This window comes from Bubalus kerabau, chromosome 19 (genome assembly GCF_029407905.1).
Source record: "Bubalus kerabau isolate K-KA32 ecotype Philippines breed swamp buffalo chromosome 19, PCC_UOA_SB_1v2, whole genome shotgun sequence".
In the NCBI taxonomy this organism is placed as follows: Eukaryota; Metazoa; Chordata; class Mammalia; order Artiodactyla; family Bovidae; genus Bubalus; species Bubalus kerabau.
This window is the reverse complement of record NC_073642.1, coordinates 15,592,982-15,612,575: the sequence shown is the minus strand read 5'-3', so window position 1 is coordinate 15,612,575 and position 19,594 is coordinate 15,592,982. Positions and strand designations below refer to the sequence as shown.

Sequence of the window (19,594 nt, the reverse complement as noted above, 5' to 3'; positions counted from 1 at the left end):
TTCTTATCCATTCATCTGCTGATGGACACCTAGGTTGCTTCCATGTCCTGGCTATTATAAACAGTGCTGCGATGAACACTGGGGTACACGTGTCTCTTTCCCTTCTGGTTTCCTCAATGTGTATGCCCAGCAGTGGGATTGCTGGATCATAAGACAGTTCTATTTCCAGTTTTTTAAGGAATCTCCACACTGTTCTCCATAGTGGCTGTACTAGTTTGCATTCCCACCAACAGTGTAAGAGGGTTCCCTTTTCTCCACACCCTCTCCAGCATTTATTACTTGTAGACTTTTGGATCGCAGCCATTCTGACTGGTGTGAAATGGTACCTCATAGTGGTTTTGATTTGCATTTCTCTGATAATGAGTGATGTTGAGCATCTTTTCATGTGTTTGTTACCCATCTTTATGTCTTCTTTGGAGAAATGTCTATTTAGTTCTTTGGCCCATTTTTTGATTGGGTCGTTTATTTTTCTGGAGTTGAGCTGTCGGAGTTGCTTGTATATTCTCGAGATTAGCTGTTTGTCAGTTGCTTCATTTGCTATTATCTTCTCCCATTCTGAAGGCTGTCTTTTCACCTTGCTAATAGTTTCCTTTGATGTGCAGAAGCTTTTAAGGTTAATTAGGTCCCATTTGTTTATTTTTGCTTTTATTTCCAATATTCTGGGAGGTGGGTCATAGAGGATCCTGCTGTGATGTATGTCAGAGAGTGTTTTGCCTATGTTCTCCTCTAGGAGTTTTATAGTTTCTGGTCTTATGTTTAGATCTTTAATCCATTTTGAGTTTAGTTTTGTGTATGGTGTTAGAAAGTGTTCTAGTTTCATTCTTTTACAAGTGGTTGACCAGATTTCCCAGCACCACTTGTTAAAGAGATTGTCTTTAATCCATTGTATATTCTTGCCTCCTTTGTCAAAGATAAGGTGTCCATATGTGCGTGGATTTATCTCTGGGCTTTCTATTTTGTTCCATTGATCTATATTTCTGTCTTTGTGCCAGTACCATACTGTCTTGATAACTGTGGCTTTGTAGTAGAGCCTGAAGTCAGGTAGGTTGATTCCTCCAGTTCCATTCTTCTTTCTCAAGATTGCTTTGGCGAGGCTTTTTGTATTTCCATACAAATTGTGAAATTATTTGTTCTAGCTCTGTGAAGAATACTGTTGGTAGCTTGATAGGGATTGCATTGAATCTATAGATTGCTTTGGGTAGTATACTCATTTTCACTATATTGATTCTTCCAATCCATGAGCATGGTATATTTCTCCATCTGTTAGTGTCCTCTTTGATTTCTTTCACCAGTGTTTTATAGTTTTCTATATATAGGTCTTTAGTTTCTTTAGGTAGATATATTCCTAAGTATTTTATTCTTTCCGTTGCAATGGTGAATGGAATTGTTTCCTTAATTTCTCTTTCTGTTTTCTCATTATTAGTGTATAGGAATGCAAGGGATTTCTGGGTGTTGATTTTATATCCTGCAACTTTACTATAGTCATTGATTAGTTCTAGTAATTTTCTGGTGGAGTCTTTAGGGTTTTCTATGTAGAGGATCATGTCATCTGCAAACAGTGAGAGCTTTACTTCTTCTTTTCCAATTTGGATTCCTTTTCAAAACCACAGTGGTTTCTGTCCTTATTAGCCTTATGGTGACGAGGAAGCTTTGACATAGGAGTACAGGGGAGGTCGAGAATTTACCATCACATTTATATAGCGTTTGTCATTTCTAAGATAAGAGATGTGGAAGGAAAGGAGATGGAGGCTGGGAATGTATATATCTGTCAGGGTTTGGTCAGGAAAACAGCACCCACACGTCTTTTGGAAGTACAGAGTTTAGTATAGGAAATAGAACTTATGTAGCATGGCGGAGTTGGGGAATTGGGATCCAGAAGAAGTGAGATGAAGGGCTGGAGAAAAGTCACCACACCCCCAGAAGTATCAGTTCAGGTGGGCAGGCTGAGGCTTATGGGAAATTCCCCAGAAGCTGTGCCCAGCGGGCTGCTCAGTGAGATGAAGGGGGCACTCAGGAACGTCAGCAAGACTGCATCCAGGTCAGTAGAGGTGGGCACAGGGCCTCTGTTGTCAGCAGGGTGGTCAGAAAAGAAGGTGGGTGTACACAGGGATGGTAGGGCCAACCGGCTTCTTCTGGGCACCTCCACATTTGTCTGTCCCCAGGTCTGACCATCTGAGAGTAATAGCCCCTGCCTCACTTACAAATCTCTTCTGTGTTTCCTCTGGTCCAGCTCTCATCTTGCAGGGAAGGGAATCCTAAGGAGATGGTTCCCTGCCCTGGATGGTAGAGTAGTGCCAAGATGCCAGCGCAGAATCCCATACAGGGTGCTCATCCTGGAGTTGGTTTTGATGTCTCAGCATGTTCAGAGGCTTAGGAAGGGGCATCCCGGGTGGGTCTGGGACGGGTGTGAGTTAGAGATGAAATTTTAGGAGAGTCATCAGAAACCATCTGCATGCATGCTCAGTTGCTCAGTCGTGTCTGACTCCACGTGACCCCATGGCCTGTAGCCTGCCAGGCTCCTCTGTCCATGGGATTCTCCAGGCAATAACACTGGAGTGGGTTGTCATGCCCTCTTCCAGGGGATCTTCCTGGCCCAGGGATTGAACCCGTGTCTCTTAACGTCTCCTGCATTGGCAGACAGGTTCTTTATCACTAGCGCCACCTGGGGAGCTCCATCAGAAAGCACATGGATGTAACACAATCTAGGGAAAAGTGCAGGGCAAGAAGGGAAGAGAATCTGGACCAGAGCCCCAAGGAGCTCCGGCATTTTCAAGTAGGAGAGGGGGCAGGTGCCAGCAAGGAAAATGCAAAAGGGAAGAAGGAAACCAGAGGGTGAGCCGTGGAAGCCATGAAGGCAGTGGGTCACAGGCATGCACTCAAGGGGCTCCAGGGGGAGAAAAGTGGATGGAGGGGTCGTCTGTGGAGGTCACTGGTGAGCTTAGCTGATCTGATCGCTGCATGTAGGAATCTAAGCCGGCTGGAGTGAGTCAAGAGCGTGGAGGTAGTGAGCATGAACAGCTGGAAAAGTTTAGCTTCAGCGTTCAGGGTGTGGGGAGAGGAAGGATCAGTTTCCTCTCCTCAGAAGAGAGGGAAGTGGCATTTTCAATTTGAGTTGAGGAGAAGCCCTTGTTTGTTATTCAGTCAGTGAATCGTGTCTGACTCTTTGCAACCCCATGGACTGTAGCATACCAAGCTTCCCTGTCCTTCTCTATCTCCCGGAGTTTGCTCAAACTCATGTCCATTGAGTCAATGATGCCATCCAACCATCTCATCCTCTGTTGCCCCTTTTCCTCCTGCCCTCAATCTTTCCCAGCATCAGGGATTCTTCCAATGAATCAGCTCTTTCAGGGAGAAGCCCTGTTTCCTGATAAAAGTAGAGGAAGATCTGTTCCCATTCGCATCCTAAAACCACCTGTTGAGTTTCCTCTACTGCGTCTCAGCACTGTGCTATAAGATGGTGCTCGATAAATCACAGAAATGACTCATTCTTATCCCAGGAGCTTAAGGTCTCCTCCAGAAGGATAGCAATGGTCTCTGCCATGGGGTGAGGAGTGTGTCCCCGTGGAGGGAAGTGCCAGCTCAGATTGGGGCAACTGAGGAGGCCTTGCAGCCAAATGAAATGTCAGTGCTGGGTTTTGAAGAAGATCTGTGATTTCTCTGGACAGAGATGTATGCAAAGACACAGAGGGGCTGAGCCTCAGCACCTTTCACGACGGGAGATGCCTCTGGGTGCTGTAATGGGGCCATTTATACAAAAGCACCTGTTGTCAGAAAATGGCTTAGGAAGAGGGGTCCAGCCCACCCTGTGTCTCCCCCTACTTCCTACGGGTAAAAGTTTCTTGTGGGGCACAGTCATACAGGATGGAGCCCCAGTCTGTTACATCTGGCGGGGAAAGAAAGGGAGAGGGAGGAGGAGAAGTGCAAGGATGAGAGACGGGCTAAGGAGGGGGCACGTAAAAACCAAAGAGGATTTGTTTGACCCTCAGGAGGATTTACCCCAGCATGTGCTCTGAGAGCCAAGCAGCCCTGGAAAGAAAAGCAATGAATCATTTATGATTGTTTTCATTTTGTATTCATTAAAGACCTCTGCACTATTATTATCAAACCTTAATTGGCTTGGCTGTTGGCTAGCGCTGCCTTTCCCTGCGCCCTTGTTCCTCCCTTTGCCATCAGAAACTCCTCTGGAGCATGAGCCAGGACCATGCTGGGGAGCCGGGGCAGCTGGGCAAGAATCCACCCGAAGATCAAATGGAATGCAGCTGCTTGGCTTTCTCCTCTCTGATCATATATTAATCAATGTATCTCGCTGGTCTCCAGCTCACTCCCCACCATCCGCTCTAAGCTCCCTGTCATCTCTGCACCCTCTTTGCTCTCTCAGCCACTCGAGAAGTCTCCCATTAGTCAGCCCCCTCTCACGGCCCCACAAGCCCAGCAACTTTACGCATGGCAGCGCACACGCTTTGTTCCAGGTGCCATGGTGGGCAATGAACCAGCAACCATATGCAGGTTACCTGATTTACTTCTTTCAATACACTTCAGTGTAATTATAACTGCACAAAAGAGAGGACAAATTGGCAAGTGATTACATTGTTAATTTGCCAGTGTTTTATCACATTGTGGAAGCACAATTTCCTCTCTAATCGTATGGGGGTTGGGCAACGCATTTGTCTACGGTGTGGGCTTATCGAGGAATTCTGGGGCATAGAAATGAAATACACAGGAGACGGGGAAATCAGCTCTCCTCCCCATAAATATTCCTTTATTTTGCATGTGTTTTGCAGCCTCCTTCAAAAAAAGCTAATTCGTTGATTCAGGCCTAATTATTGAAATGCTCCAGAATGCATAATCAGGCTGTGACAGACCCAGCTGATGGATGGCTTTAGATCTGGAGAGGGGAGATAGCCCCAGTTAACAGGGCTGACTGCTTCCCTTCCAGAATCTCACTGGCTGTGCATGCCTCATGACCATCCCACCTGAGAACGCAACCGTGATTCCTGGAAAATGCCCCAGTCCCGGGTGTCAAGAGGCCTTCCTCACCTTCCTGTGTGTGATGTGTGTCTGTAGCATGATCGGGGCCATGGCTCAGACGCCTTCGGTCATCATCCTCATCAGGTAAGCATAGCCCCAGGGACCGGAGAGCCAGCCGCCCTGCCCCGCCTCCCTCCCTGCTGCGTGTCTGCAGTTCTCCCAGAAATCAGAGCTCTGGGGACTGCTTGAGTCTTGCAAGCCAGCTTCTGTAGGCTGGTAGGAATCAGTTGTGTTTGATGGAAACCTCACAGCAGAAGTAAGCCTTCCCCAGTGGCTCGGACAGTAAAGAATCTGCCTGCAATCCAAGAGACCTGGATTAAATCCCTGGGTTGGGAAGAGCCCCTGTAGAAGGGAATGGCAACCCACTCTAGTATTCTTGCCTGGAGAATCCCCATGGACAGAGGAGCCTGGTGGGCTACAGTCTGTGGGGTTGCAAAGAGTCAGACGTGACTGAGCGACTAACACTTTGAACTTTCACGCCAAAAGTAGAAAGCACAGCCCAAGAGAAAACACTGCACTTTCATGTCCTACCAGGAACAGACTCTGCAGGTAATTTTGAAAGGTACTGAAGTCTTTCATTGATATTTGCAAAGAGCAACACCGTTGGAGTGAAATGAAAATGGCATGGGAATAGCCGAGTCCCCGTGCCTGGCTCCTGTCTCAGGGCACTGATTCGTAGTATGACCTTGGGTTCAGTGTTGTTTCTGAATCTGGAACTGGAGGCAATGTCAATGGTCCTGCCTGCCTCCTGCAGTGGGCTGGGTCCTACTGAGACCATGTGTGTGCAAACTCTGTAAAGATATAACAGGTCATTGACAAGGTGTGATGCAGTGCTGAGTGGCTCGTGGAAGCAAGCAGTGACTGCTTTTGTACAGATGGATAATTGGAGAGAGTCAGCCATAATTCTGTGTTTCCCCGTTTCTCGGAAACTATCGTGGGGGGTAGTGAGGTGTCTCAAAGGTGAATTATTGAGTAATTTTCTGAGTAACTTACACTGTTGCAAAGTTATCTAGATTCGTGTGAGGAATCCAGAAGAGGCAGGCTTCATGTCTGGTGACCATCTTTTACAGAGGAAGTGGTACCAAGCACAGATAGACCCATCTTACCAGGATGTAGTTATCTAAACAAACCAATTCAATCCCAAGGGCTGGAGATAAAAGTAGGAATGAAATGCTTGGATGCAGCCTGTACAAATATACATTTTATTGTTGTTTAAGTCGCTAAGTGTTCAACTCTTTTGTGACCCCATGGACTGTAGCACATCAGGCTCCTCTGTCCATGGGATTTCCCAGGCAGGAATCCCAGAGTAGGTTGCCATTTCCTTCTCTGGGAGATCTTCCTGACCAAGGGACTGAACCCATATCTCCTGCATTGGCAGGCAGATTCTTTACCACTGAGCCACCAGGGAAGCCCTGGTATGTAACATTTGCAGCTGCTTTATCCAGCCTCTCTGTGTCTACTACATTTCCTGATCTTGGTTAGAATTCATAAGGAAAAGGATTTATACAAAGTACTTATGTTTTAAAGTTTTTAGCAAAGCTTTTTCAATGTGCAGAAGCAATAATGGTACAATAGCAAATTGCCATTTTATACTTGTTAAATTTGAAAAAATAATTTTTTAAAATTCACACCCAGTTCTGTAAGCAAGGCTCTAACAAAACAGGTAAAGTCACACCTTTCTGCTGCCATTGAGAAACATACTGATCCTTTCATAAAAGCAAGGTGGCAAATATGAGTTCAAGAGCCATAAAAACGTTCAGTTTGTTTTTTTTTTTAATGACGTAACCCTACCCCTTGCCACTTATCTTAAGAAAATACTCTACGAGAAGAAAAGCTGAATGCACACAGATTTTTATTACAGTGTTAACTATAATAGCAGAAAAATCTGAATTGGAATAGTGAGTTAAATTATAGTCCCACAGCTCAGTGGAATAATGAAAATTCTTAAGAATATGAGAAGTGTTCATGAAATGAACTGTTGAATTTAACTTATATATGGAGGATGATTATATATAATATGCACTGAACAAAACCCATCAGATCTCAGGCATGGGTTTGGGGTGGCTGCATTATTTTTGTTGCTAGGAATTCCCATGAAGTTGTATTGTACCAGTTGACACACAAAAGGCACCAAAAAGCAAGAAAAATGACCCTTACAGCCTTTAGCAATGACTGGTCCCCTTTTTTCTCTGCCCTTGACTCTGCTGCAAAAACCCAGCTCAGTAGTTGTGGCTGCAGACCAAACACAGAGAGTCAGCCGAAACCTGAATCATGTCCAAATCTCAGCTTGATAAACAGCTCTTGGAGATTTTCAGGAAATATGTGATTCCCTTTCAGTGGACCAGCAACAGATGGCCTAAATGACCTAGGTGGGGCCCTGTGCACCTCATAGCTCCACGCTGCTGGGGCCAGCTGGAGGTACGTGCCATCACAGATGTTCTAGGCAGACACAAGGGCACAGACGGTCTGAGCCACAGCCCAGATTATGGGCACCAGCCCTTGTCCCATCCCAGAGCAGTGGGCCCACTTCCACTCTTACTCCAGACAGAAGCATACTTACCAACAGCAGCACTCAGGACATCCACAGGCGTGAGGATACCGGCTATTTAATAAGTCACGTAGGGGCCAGCACTGGGCTCTTTGTTTTCAGTATTTATTTGGCTGCATCAGGTCTTAATTGTGTCATCAGGGACCTTTCATTGTGGCATACAGACTCTAGTTGCGGGGCTCGGGCTCCGGAGTGCACAGGCTCAGTCGCTCCATGGCACATGGGATCTTAGTTTCCCGACCAGCGGTCGATCTTGCGACTTCTGCATTGGAAGGCAGATTCTTAGCACCGAACCACCAGGGAAGTCCCCGGCCTCTTGTTTTTTGGTTTGTTTGTTTGTGTTTTATTACCCAGCATCTGCTGTATGTCACACACCACACTGATGATGAATGAGACACAAATAGTCCTTGGCCTCAAGGAGAAAGACAAGCATTGAGTCAGTACTAGTTCAAGAGTAAGAGGCCTGACAGAGGAGATCTGGGACTAGCTGTGAGGGCCTCTCTACTTGCAATCAGTCATCATTTCCAAACCCCGCTCCTGTCACTCTTACCCCAGACAGTGTGAGAATGTTCTAGAAAATGTATGAAAAGATCGTGCTCAGGGACTGCTATGGGTAAACCAAAGCCAGGGGCACTGAGTCAGTTCAAAACAAAGGCATGTGACCATATAAAGCTGTGTGTGTGTTAGTCGCTCAGTCGTGTCCGACTCTTTGTGACCCCATGGACTGTGGCCCACCAGGCTCCTCTGTCCATGGGATTCTCCAGGCAAAAATACTGGGACAGGTTGCCATTTCCTCCTCCAGGGGGTCTTCCTGACCCAGAGACCGAACTCACGTCTCCTGCAGGCAGATTCTTTCCCACTGAGCCACCTGGGAAGGCCAAATAAAGGTACCTTTCCAGTTTAAAAGGTACCAAAGCTGGATATAGATGAATGGACTGTTTCACAAGTGGTCCATCTAGGGAACCAACCCATGCTAATCTGGTTGATTTCGCAAAATGATGCAGAATGACAGAGGTGTTTATGGTTCTGGCCTATCTGAGTAGCATAAGGGGAACTGTCTTCCCCATTGATATTTCCCCTGATACATGTACCCACCAACTTAAGATGTTTCCCCATGCTGGCAAATGCAAAATGCCTTTAAATGAAGACTTTCGGAACAAATTTGCATTCCATCCTTCAAATGACTAGTTTTAGTTAATAAAAAACACTGCTAAATTCCTAAACTTATCTTGTCCCTGCAGTTGCAGTGATTTTTCAGACTTTTGGCCGGGAAGGTGAAAAAAGCAAAAGAACAAAACCATTAATAATTTTCTAAGGAAGGGCTCTGATGGACAGCAGTGAATGACTCTGGGGTCTGTTAATTAAAGTGAAGTGATAAGAATCTTCTCTTTTTTCCTCTTCATCTCTTCGCATGTAGGACAGTCAGCCCTGAACTCAAATCCTACGCCCTGGGAGTTCTTTTTCTCCTCCTCCGTTTGCTGGGTACGTATTCTTTCTTTCTTCCCTCAGTAGTGAATCGGACGCTTATAACCAGGTGAGTGCATATATCAGTGCAGTCAGGACCAGGTGAGTACATATCACTGGAATCATCCCTTCAGCTGTCTTTGTTATGAAGTTTAATTTTGATAACAAGAGAAAGGTCTGTTAAATGTTGTTCAGGGTTTAGACCTACACTCACACACTCCCTGGATATCACAGAGTTTTTGTTGATATTAACTGTGTTTTCATGCCACCCTGAATTTTCATTGGCACAAGGAGGAAAAGTGAGGAACCAAAAAGAAAGGAATTTGATGGTGTCATTGGGCACCCTCATTAAGCAACCCATGAGCAGCTTGTGAAATGCTTCATTTATGGGGCTGCCAGCTGGGGGAGAGAAGTATTCTCATAATGCTTCCCAAATGGAAACTTCGCATCCTTTAAATTTTTCCAAACTGATTTAGTTTATTTACCTTGGGTTTCTGCTGCTACTGCTGCTGGTGCTGCTGCTACGTCACTTCAGTCATGTCCGACTCTGTGCAACCCCATAGATGGCAGCCCACCAGGCTCCCCCATCCCTGGGATTCTCCAGGCAAGAACACTGGAGTGGGGTGCCATTTCCTCCTCCAATGCATGAAAGTGAAAAGTGTAAGTGAAGTCGCTCTGTCGTGTCTGACTCTAGCAACCCCATGGACTGCAGCCCACCAGGCTCCTCCATCCATGGGATTTTCCAGGCAAGAGTACTGGAGTGGGGTGCCATCGCCTTCTCCACCTTGGGTTTCTAGGATAAGGCAAATATGACCTTCATGCTATAAAGCCAAATTCCATAGTTTGGTATGGACAGAAGGAATTAAGTCTAAGATGGGAATAGCCCATGGTCCTCCTGGAGTGCTGGGACCAGCTGAGGAGAAGCTGGAAAAGCCAATCAGATAAACCTTCTCCCTGTGGACCACACTGCTGCTTTATGAACTCCCTTTGTCAAGGCCAAGATCAAGATAGGATGACATTTTTTTTTTCTTGAAAGGATAAGGCTGTGGTCTTCTTTAGTGGACATTAAGTGATAAATAAAAATGAAAAGGAAGATAACCATGGCCTATACCTTCAGAGTAAAAAGTTCTCATTCCAAATAGTATATAACCTGAATGAGCACAAAGACTAACTATAGAAATGTTTATAAAAATATTCATAAAAGTGAAAAATTGGCAACAATTCAAACATCCATCAGCAGGGAATTAGTTAAATCCATTATGGGTTCTAATTTCAGTAGGATTTATGTACCCCTTTAAACTGGAAAGAAAAATATTGATAAACTTGGAAAGGGTACATGGTGAGTGGAGAGAAAAAGGAGGTCTATATTGTATATGCAAATGTTTTTAAAGTATACATGAAAGTCCCTCAGTTGTGTCCAACTCTTTGCGATCCCCCAGACTATACAGTCCATGGAATTCTCCAGGCTGGAATACTGGAGTGGGTAGCCTTTACCTTCTCCAGGGGATCTTCAAGACCCAGGAAACAAACCCAGATTCCTGAATTGCAGGCAGATTCTTTACCAACTGAGCTATCAGGGATATCTATATAGGGGAAAATACTGGAAAGCTAGATAAGAAAATGGTATCAGCTATTATAATTGAATAGTGAGGCTATAAATGATATTTTATAAATTCATTTTTAAAATGTGAATGAAAAAATATATATGTTTATTACTTTCATAATGAGATTATATTCTATATAATTGCTATGTGAAAGAAAAACATTCACCCTTAAATCCATGAATAAGATGAGGTCCTCCCTGGGGAATGGAAAACACTTGACATCTGCCCCAGCTCTGCCTGTAGCAAATCACTTCCAGTTAAGGTTGTGACCTCTTTTGCCATGTCCATGACAAGACCTGGGAATCTTCTCAATCACTGTCAGTCCACATTGTTGGGATAAATGGAGAATCTTTTTTTTTTTTATTTAAATTTATTTATTTTAATTAGAGGCTGATTACTTTACAATATTGTATTGGATTTGCCATATATCAACATGAATCTGCCACGGGTGTACACGTGTTCCCAGTCCTGAACTCCCCTCCCACCTCCCTCCCCATACCATCCCTCTGGGTCATCCCAGTGCACCAGCCCCAAGCTTCCTGTATCCTGCATCGAACCTGGACTGGCAATTTGTTTCTTATATGATATTATACATGTTTCAATGCCATTCTCCCAAATCATCCCACCCTCTCCCTCTCCCACAGAGTCCAAAAGACTGTTCTATACATCTGTGTCTCTTTTGCTGTCTCGCATACAGGGTTATCATTACCATCTTTCTAAATTTCATATTTATGCATAAATGGAGAATCTTAAATAGCATCTTTGTCTTATTTCTGGTTCATGGAAAAGAGAACCAGAAATAGTAACCAGGTATAGTAATACCCAGTGCAAACAAGTTCAACTGTAATTCAAACTAAAACATTTTAGGCCTTCCAAGAACTCGTAGTGGCCTTTAGAGCCAACTACACAGGGTACTAATTATGGTGGGTTTTTTTTCTCTCATCATTGGGAGGAGAGAAAATGCATGAGTGGTGATGCCCCCCATCCCACCCTGGTTAGGTGGATGGACAGATGAATGTGTAATATCAGGTAGCAGGTTGGAGACCCTTATTTCTGAAAATGGTGAAACCATCCCACATGCAGGCTTCCTTGGTGGCTCAGCTGGGGGAGAATCCACCTGCAGTGGGGAAGCCTGGGTTTGATCCCTGGGTTGGGAAGATGCCCAGAGAAGGAAACGGCTACCCACTCCAGTATTCTGGCCTGGAGAAGTCCATGGACTGTACAGTCCATGGGTCCACAAAGAGTCGGACACAACTGAGTGACTTTCACTTTCACTACTTCCATTCTACATACACATTCACTCAACAAACTGACATTTATTGAGTATCTAATGTGTTCAGAGCTTCGTGAACCATACCCAGGCAAGTGAGCCCAGCATTGCTCTTAGGGAATTCCTTTAGGAGCTGAACAGGGAAACAAAAAGCCCTCCATTAATGGCATTACTACAGAGGTCTTTTGTACCTCTAAACACATGCTGAGGACTCAATATAGTGACTAAAAAATAACCTTCAGAATAATTTTGATAACACAAAATGTAAGAAAAATTTGCAAGTTGTTTTCAAAATGAAAATAATGAAAATTATAAGACACTTGAAGACAGAAATGGAAAATTATACAGCATGTGTAATGTGACACCATTAAGATCACTATATGTTGCTCTAAAGCTCAAACATTATCTAAACGAGTATTTTGCAACTTCTGTGATTATAATCTACAGCAAGAGATAAACTTTATATTGTGGCCCAGTGCATTCATATGCATAAATACAACTGAAGCAAAGATTTCATGAAAAATATTCACCCTTAATATGTGTAATGTGCTCTGATATTTTCTATTCTATTTCATTCTTTTAAAATAGTGGGTCATGACCAACTATATTGATTGTATTGTCCAACTGGGTCACACATCAGAGTTTAGAAAACAGCTCTAGAAGGATATGCCACAGTTTTGTCTTTTAATTAAAAGTGGCTTATCAGGGAAGTCTTTGCACTGGGCCCGATTCCATTTCCTGCAGCACCCAATGAGATTAACCACCATTACAGTTAATGAAGGGCCAATCGAGAAATCAGATTTCAAGACATTGTCAAGGTTTGTGCTTGGCCCCGTTGGGTAATGGGTGATGGTAAGTAAGGACATCACAGTTCAGTGTGATGAAACTGGAGATGCAGTCAGTAGAGAGGTGTAGGGTGGATGTGTGGGAGAGCCACCCAACCTGGGGTTGGGGATGGGAGAGTGGGTGAAAGGATGTGATATTAACCTGAAGCATGAAGAATGCAGAAGAGTTACCTTGCTAGCAAAAAGGAGAGAGTGCTTTAGACCGAGGGACTTAAAGGAGCAAAAGCCTGGAAGTGAACAAAGGCTTAAGCCTGTTTGGGGGCTGCAGGAAGCCCTTGTGGCTGGAGAGGATGGCTGTCAAGGACACGATCAGAAAGAATTGCTGCGCTGTTGACAAGGTTGACCTTTATCCCCAAGGCAAATGAAATTGTTGATGGACTTTAACATGGGGGTAAGATCCATTGTGCATTATTAGAAAGGCCTACTGTCCACCACATAGAGAATGTGGGAACTGAATATTAAGCCACTAGTGTACAGGGGAGCTGACGGAGAAGCATGCTGAGGATGCTGGCCACCAAGATGGGGAGATGTGGATAGAGGAAGAAGTGTCAAGGCCTAGTCCCTGAATGGAAGTGTACAGACTGAAGCATCTAAGAGGGAGGAATCCACAGTGACAGCGCCTTATGAAAGGTTTGGATCATGTGATACATGGGAGATGTTATTTATTAAAGCAGGAGGACCAGAATGAGGAGCAAGCTTTTGGGAGTGGCATAGACCAACACCATCCACTAGACATTCCTGCGGTGGTGGAAGTGCTCCATGTCTATGCCACGTGGGGCTGTGGAGCACTTGAAATGTGGTTTCTGTAAACTGGCTTCTCCTTATTTTTGTTGATTTTCATTTACGTAGCTGCATGTGACCAGTGACCATCATACTGGACTCTGCAGGTCTTCGATGCACCACCATTGGTGGGTCAGAGCTTGAGGCAGTGGGGGCAGCATGGGGAGACTGCTCTTTGCAGATACTTGGCCGTGAGGACTGTAAAGAAAGAGGGAAAGACCCAGAAGTGAATGCAGGTTATCTTCCCTTGTTTTAAATGCTGATAGAAAGGAATTGTCAGAAAGGGCAGAGGCCTTGGCACCAAGAGCTTCCTACATAGCCCATGGGAGCCCTGGAGTAGAAGCAGTAACGTGGTTGGTGATATCAATGGTGGGTGAGGAGGAATATGGAGCAAAGAGATTAAGAGTAGTGGTCACAGTAGGGCTAATGCAACTGACCATGGTGCCTGAGCTGGACAAAGATGAGGTAAGCTAGGAGAGGGGAGAAAGAACAGAGAGAGAAAGGGCACATAGGAGCTGGATGTAGTAATTCATGAAAAAAGAGTTGCAATCTGCAGTCAGAGCTTTGTTGTCTGACTTTGAGGTGGTGGAGCAGTTTTGAGAAATGACAAAACCCAGAGAGGAAAGGAACAGCCTTGACATTGAGAATGAGTTGTTGAAAGGCCTGAGTGAGAGCTCATGTCCATGGAGAAGTTCAAGTCACCCAGGACAGTGGTGGAATTTGAGTGGAAGAGGACAGAGTTGGATAAAGGGTCAGGAAATTCAGAGTAAATGAATGACTTACTCAAAGCAGAACACCTGATGTCATCAAATCCATCCTTTTTCATCCTTATACAAATGTCCCGATCACTGTTTTTCTCTCTGGGTGTGGGCATAACATCCACTCAAGGGTCTGATCTTGTTCCTGGGGAGTCTGTTGCATGCCACAGATGTTACACCAAATCCAACTGAATTCACTACCACGAACTCTCCTCCACAAATGCCTGCTCTTGGTTTTCCAGAACAACAAGCTGGGCAAAGATCATTGGGAACGTCAGCCTCAGGGTGCACTTCTGTATGCAGGGGTCATTCCTGAGCAGATTGTCCTTGGGTCTTGGGTTATTGGTGAACTAATATAGGAGATGTGTGTCTTAGAAGCTCCTTGTGTGGTTCATCCAACATTTGTTGAGCTCCCATTGTGAAGTCTTGAATTTCTACAGGCACATGGGAAAATGAACATGTTGAATGAGTGTTTTGGAAGAAGTAAGCCCAGCCTGCCAGAAACTTCAGAGGAGTGGCTGTGGGATAGTAGGGTGCAGGATACAATGTCTGGAATGTGAGGGGAGACTCCTCCTACTCACCTCTGCATTTATTTATTCATTCAGCAAACTTTTGCTAAGCACCAACAATGTATCTAACTTCCTAAAGGACCTGTGGGCTTAAAAGAATATTCACAATCTAAAAATTGAGAGTTATGCTTTATTCAGTGGGAATTTTTAGGACTTCAAGCCCAGGAGACAGCATCTCAAGTAACTCAGAGAACTGCTCCATGGAAGTGAGGGAAGGAGCCAGGTTAAAGAAAACCAGATATCCCAAGTTAAGGAATTTAGTGCTTTTTCTCTGTATGGGAGGATACAAGAGTCTGGGCTCACTGAAAGCATTCCTTTGATATGTACCTCAGGTATCTGGGCCAGTATCCTATATTTTCACATCCTGAGTCCCCTCAGGGCTCACCATTGGGAGTGGCTGCAGGCCAAGGCTGCTAGATGGCAGGTATTCTTTCCTTCCTGAGTCCCTCAGGGCTCACCGTTGGGAGTGGCTGCAGTCCATGGCTGCTAGATGGGATGGCAGATATTCTCTCCTTCCTGAGTCCCTCAAGGCTCACCATCACTGGTAGCTGCATTTGTTGATGCCAGTGACCTCCTTTGCTTACTGATGTGAAAGTACTCGATTTCTTTCTAAGCACCAATGATACATCTAACTTTCTAAAGGACCTGTACCACCCAGGATCTATCTATGTCCTGACCAGTGCTAAGGTGACACCCCATATTTGCCATGGACCCTGCTACAGTCAGGCACAACAGGTTTGAATCCAGCTCTGCCATACTGAGCATGAGACCTTTGGCAAGTAAGACCTTTCTTGAGCCTCAGTGAGTTTAACAAGGCAGCCAGGAATGAAATGAGAATAGAGCAGCTCCTCTCAACTTCTCGGATTTAAGAAAAGTGAATGTCAGGTATCTGTGGATGATGCTGGACAGTATCAATAGAGTCTCTTTCTTGGCATCACTGAAACAGAGAAACTCATTAATCCCTCAAGGAGAACATTCTTTTCAACATCCGTTTCTAGTTAGTGCTGGACATAACAGTAATTCCTCCAGGTTGAAAAGAGGTTCCATGGTGAATTCAAGTCTTGGCAGGTAAGCTGGGAGAGGAATGGATATCTTTTGAAATGTAAATGCTGGAGTAATTTGTAGCTTCCATTTTGTTTCATAAAGGAATGTGAATTTATTTTTCTTACAAAAGCTTTTCCACTCACATTTTAAGTTTAGACCAAAGAGTATAACTAAGCCTGGCGTTTTCAACCCACGGAGTGAATTAAGTAGCCAAAATTCAAGACCTGGAGGTTTAATCTCTGTTAATAGATTTCAGGAAAACAGAGACAATTTCCTTAAGCAATACCGCAATTTTTGCATTGAAATATAGCTGCAATTTGAGCCTGAGTATAATGGGAAGTAAGATTTAATCCTTTTAATATTCTCTGTAATAACGAGTAACAGCTCTAAGCTTCCGGATACCCTCCCCAACATATGGTGGGTTCCTAGTGTCCCAGTGGTGGGACCTTGGTTAATGCCTACTGAATCTGCGAGTTCCCCCCAAGGAAACACAGGAAGAAAAGAGAACAAAGGGGAGAGGACTGCTCCTGCAGGCACCGAGGAAAAGAGCATTCCTTTAAAACACACGGTTTCTAAGAAATTCTTCATCATTATCATCAGCTGCCTTCTCCTTGCTTAGGTAACTGAGGCTGTAACAGAAGTAAGTACTAACATACACCTTACCTGTGTGACCTCCCTTCTGGAAACATCTGATTATCCTCCAAAGATGTCTTATTCTTATGAAGTGAAGGATTCCTGCCAGTTGGGGTTAGTCACTGAATCTTGGCTTGGAGGGTGTTCTGCAAATCTTTCTCTGGAGATGAGAATTTAAAAGGAGATGAATTTTCATTGATCCAAGTGAAAAGCCAAAAAAACAGGAAAGGAACCAGATTTGTTGAGCACCCACTCCAAGAAGGGCTTTCCCAAATACCATATCAACTTTGCAAAGATCAGAACCCCTGTTGAAAGCTTCAAAACCAGCCTTCTACAAACCAGTTATTCCTAGGAGCTTAGTGGAAGGATAAATAATATGTTTTCTATAGCCCTGGAAAGCCCTGATAAGAGCTCTAAAATCTTCTCCTCAAATCAACAAACTTTAAATTTGTAGGAAAGAAATGATTGGATTGGAGGTTTTGAAATATCAAGCCGGGGACAAATAATCTCTCAGCATCTGTTTCTCTATAGGTATAATAAAGGGGGTTGTGGGGGGTGGATTGTGGCGTATGAACACCCCATGCAGTGCAGGGGTGAGGGGGCAGTTGGTAATAATTATTGTCACTGGGTTGGGAAGATCCCCTGGAGATAGAAATGGCAACCCACTCCAATATCCTTGCCTGGGAAAATCCCATAGATAGCGGAGCCTGGTGGACTATAATAGTCCATAGGGTCGCAAAGAGTTGGACATGACTGAGCACCTGAGCACACACGCAGTTATTGTCCCAGTCATCACTCTGTAGAAGTCTCCCACTGCCATCTGGGGAACTAGCATCTTTCAGGGGCTACAGGGTTTTTCTATGCCCCCCTGAATGATAAACACGTAACAGTGAATGGCCATTTGTGAAAATTAATCAAGTGGGATTCCCTCTGTCACTAATCAGATGAATTTCAACAATGGCAAAGGCCTGTAAATAAGAGATCCAGCAAGGGCCTTGTTTCAAAATTCTCTGCACACCTGGAACGCAGGACCTGTGAGCTAGAGCTTCTCTTTGGAAAAGCATTTTAAGTCAATAAAAAGGAAAAGATGAACTTGGCAGAAAAGAGTTGTTTTTGTTTGTTTGTTTCTGGGAATCTTAAAGGAAGCTCATAAAGTTTATGAGGTTCTACTCATAAAACAATCAAAAGTTTATTCTAAACTGTCACCCCCAAATGCCCTGTACAAGATGAATAAGGGAGCAAAAGTTCTGGCCATATGGGAGCAGACCCTTGTATAACACTCCACTCACTTGTTCTAGTATTCACCTTGACCCGGTAAGGTCAAAGTAGTTCCATTCAAAAGATCAAGAAACAGGCACATAGAGAAAAGTGACTTACCCCAGCATTTCAGCTCAAGTTAGAAGGTCTTTCATCTTGACCACAAACAGCCTCCAAAATATTGAGTATAAGATGAAAACCCTTGCTATGTACTTAGCTTTCTCATTTCTGTTTGAAGGCTATTTCTGACATTTCCTGGGGTCTTGTCATCCGATAGTAGAGCTTGACGAGGATAAAATTGACATCATTAGCACAGAGAAATATGCCTTACTTCAAGACAATTCCATAATATAAAAATCCTCACTTGGATACAGGTACAAAAAGGAGTTATGACTTCTTGGCACTTTGGAGGGATTTTTTTTTAAGCAATTATTAGTGAATGGCTCCATTATATTGAAAATTTCCTGCAATGTGCTTAAAATTCGACCTGATTTGCCCAACTTGGATTGCATACAACTCTTAAGGCACCTGTGCATTTGGAACAAGAAGCCCCAGTACCATCAGTTCCTTCCCTCAGCAAAACTTAAATGAGAGGTGTAATAGTCTTGGCTTCCCATTGCCTGGTGATGGGTGGGTAAGAAGAAAAGGAGGGAGGAGAATTGGGAGCAAATGACAACCAATAGAACTCTGACAGATAGAAAGGTGAATGGATCCACCTCTCCCGTTGGACCACAGGACAGGTCAGATTTGTGCTGTGGATCCCCAAGTCCACCCACCATCCACAGGGACTCCAGGTCACTGTTTCTTCACCTAAGTAACGTGGAGTGTGTCTAGCGTCTGTCAGTGGTTGAGGTGGCAGCTCCTCCAGTTGGCTCTTTTCCGGTTAAACGAAGAAAAGTCGTCTGTTGGGGAACTGAGACAGGGCACAGTGGTTGGTGACAAAGATCTCGAACACCTGAGCAGCCTTCTGGGCAGAGAATGCAGGGAATGCGAGTTTCCACTTGGCAAGACCAGCCTGAGCTGCAAAAGAGGGAGCAGGTTGTGTGGGATTTTGAATTTGGCATTTTTAAACTCAAGCTGCCAGAGAGGTTAAATGCTGTTTCAATGAAAATTCTTTCTTAGGGGGGTTTCTTTCAGGGGGTAATAAGTGACAGAGTTGGGGAGTGCTAAGGATAAGTGCCAAGGCACCTGGGCCCAGGAGGAAACCCTTGCAACCTGTCAGCGCTGACAGGATCACGCAGCCCTTCCCCGACCCCATCGCTGACCAGTCATTAAACCGAGGAAACAGACACACAGACACAGGAAACAAACTTATGGTTACCAAAGGGGGAAAGGGATGGCTAATTTAGGAGTTTGGGATTAACAGACACACAGTACGATATATAAAATAGATAAGCAACAAGGACCTACTGTGCAGCACAGGGAACTATAGTCAGTATCTTATGATAATCTATAATAGAAGAGAATCTGAAAAAGAGTAGATATATATGTATAATTGAATCACTGTGCTGTACACCTGAAACTAGCACAACATTGTAAATCTGCTATACTTCAATAAAAATGATTTTTAAAATTTGAAAACTAGACTTCAATTAGTAAAAAACCCAAGGAAGTGCCATTTCTTTCATTAAGCCTCTGCCTCCCAGAGGGCCCCTCAAAAGAGGCTCTGCTATGAATATAACATAGCCTTCCTTGTTCTGGCACTCATGAATGGAATTCAGGGGTCCATGAACTCCCTGAAATATGGATGCAGTTTTGTGGGTAGGTGTATTTTTCTGGATGAAGGGGTGATGC

General features: G+C 44.3%; 1 protein-coding gene and 1 long non-coding RNA gene across 4 annotated transcripts in view; one reads left to right on the top strand and one right to left on the bottom strand.

The window, feature by feature from the left end:
- Window positions 1-19,594, top strand: part of SLCO3A1 (solute carrier organic anion transporter family member 3A1) — a 370,800-nt gene that overhangs the window by 338,746 nt on the left and 12,460 nt on the right. For all 3 annotated transcript variants that reach the window (XM_055556072.1, XM_055556070.1, XM_055556071.1), the window contains exons 8-9: window positions 4,937-5,112; window positions 8,994-9,058. In XM_055556072.1, the coding sequence (XP_055412047.1) occupies window positions 4,937-5,112; window positions 8,994-9,058 (241 nt within the window). The remainder of the gene's footprint in view (window positions 1-4,936; window positions 5,113-8,993; window positions 9,059-19,594) is intronic.
- Window positions 14,607-18,056, bottom strand: LOC129634105 (uncharacterized). Its single transcript, XR_008705425.1, has 3 exons — window positions 17,921-18,056; window positions 16,574-16,703; window positions 14,607-14,731 (listed from the first exon to the last, which is right to left on the bottom strand). It is a non-coding gene; the product is annotated as an uncharacterized LOC129634105 (long non-coding RNA).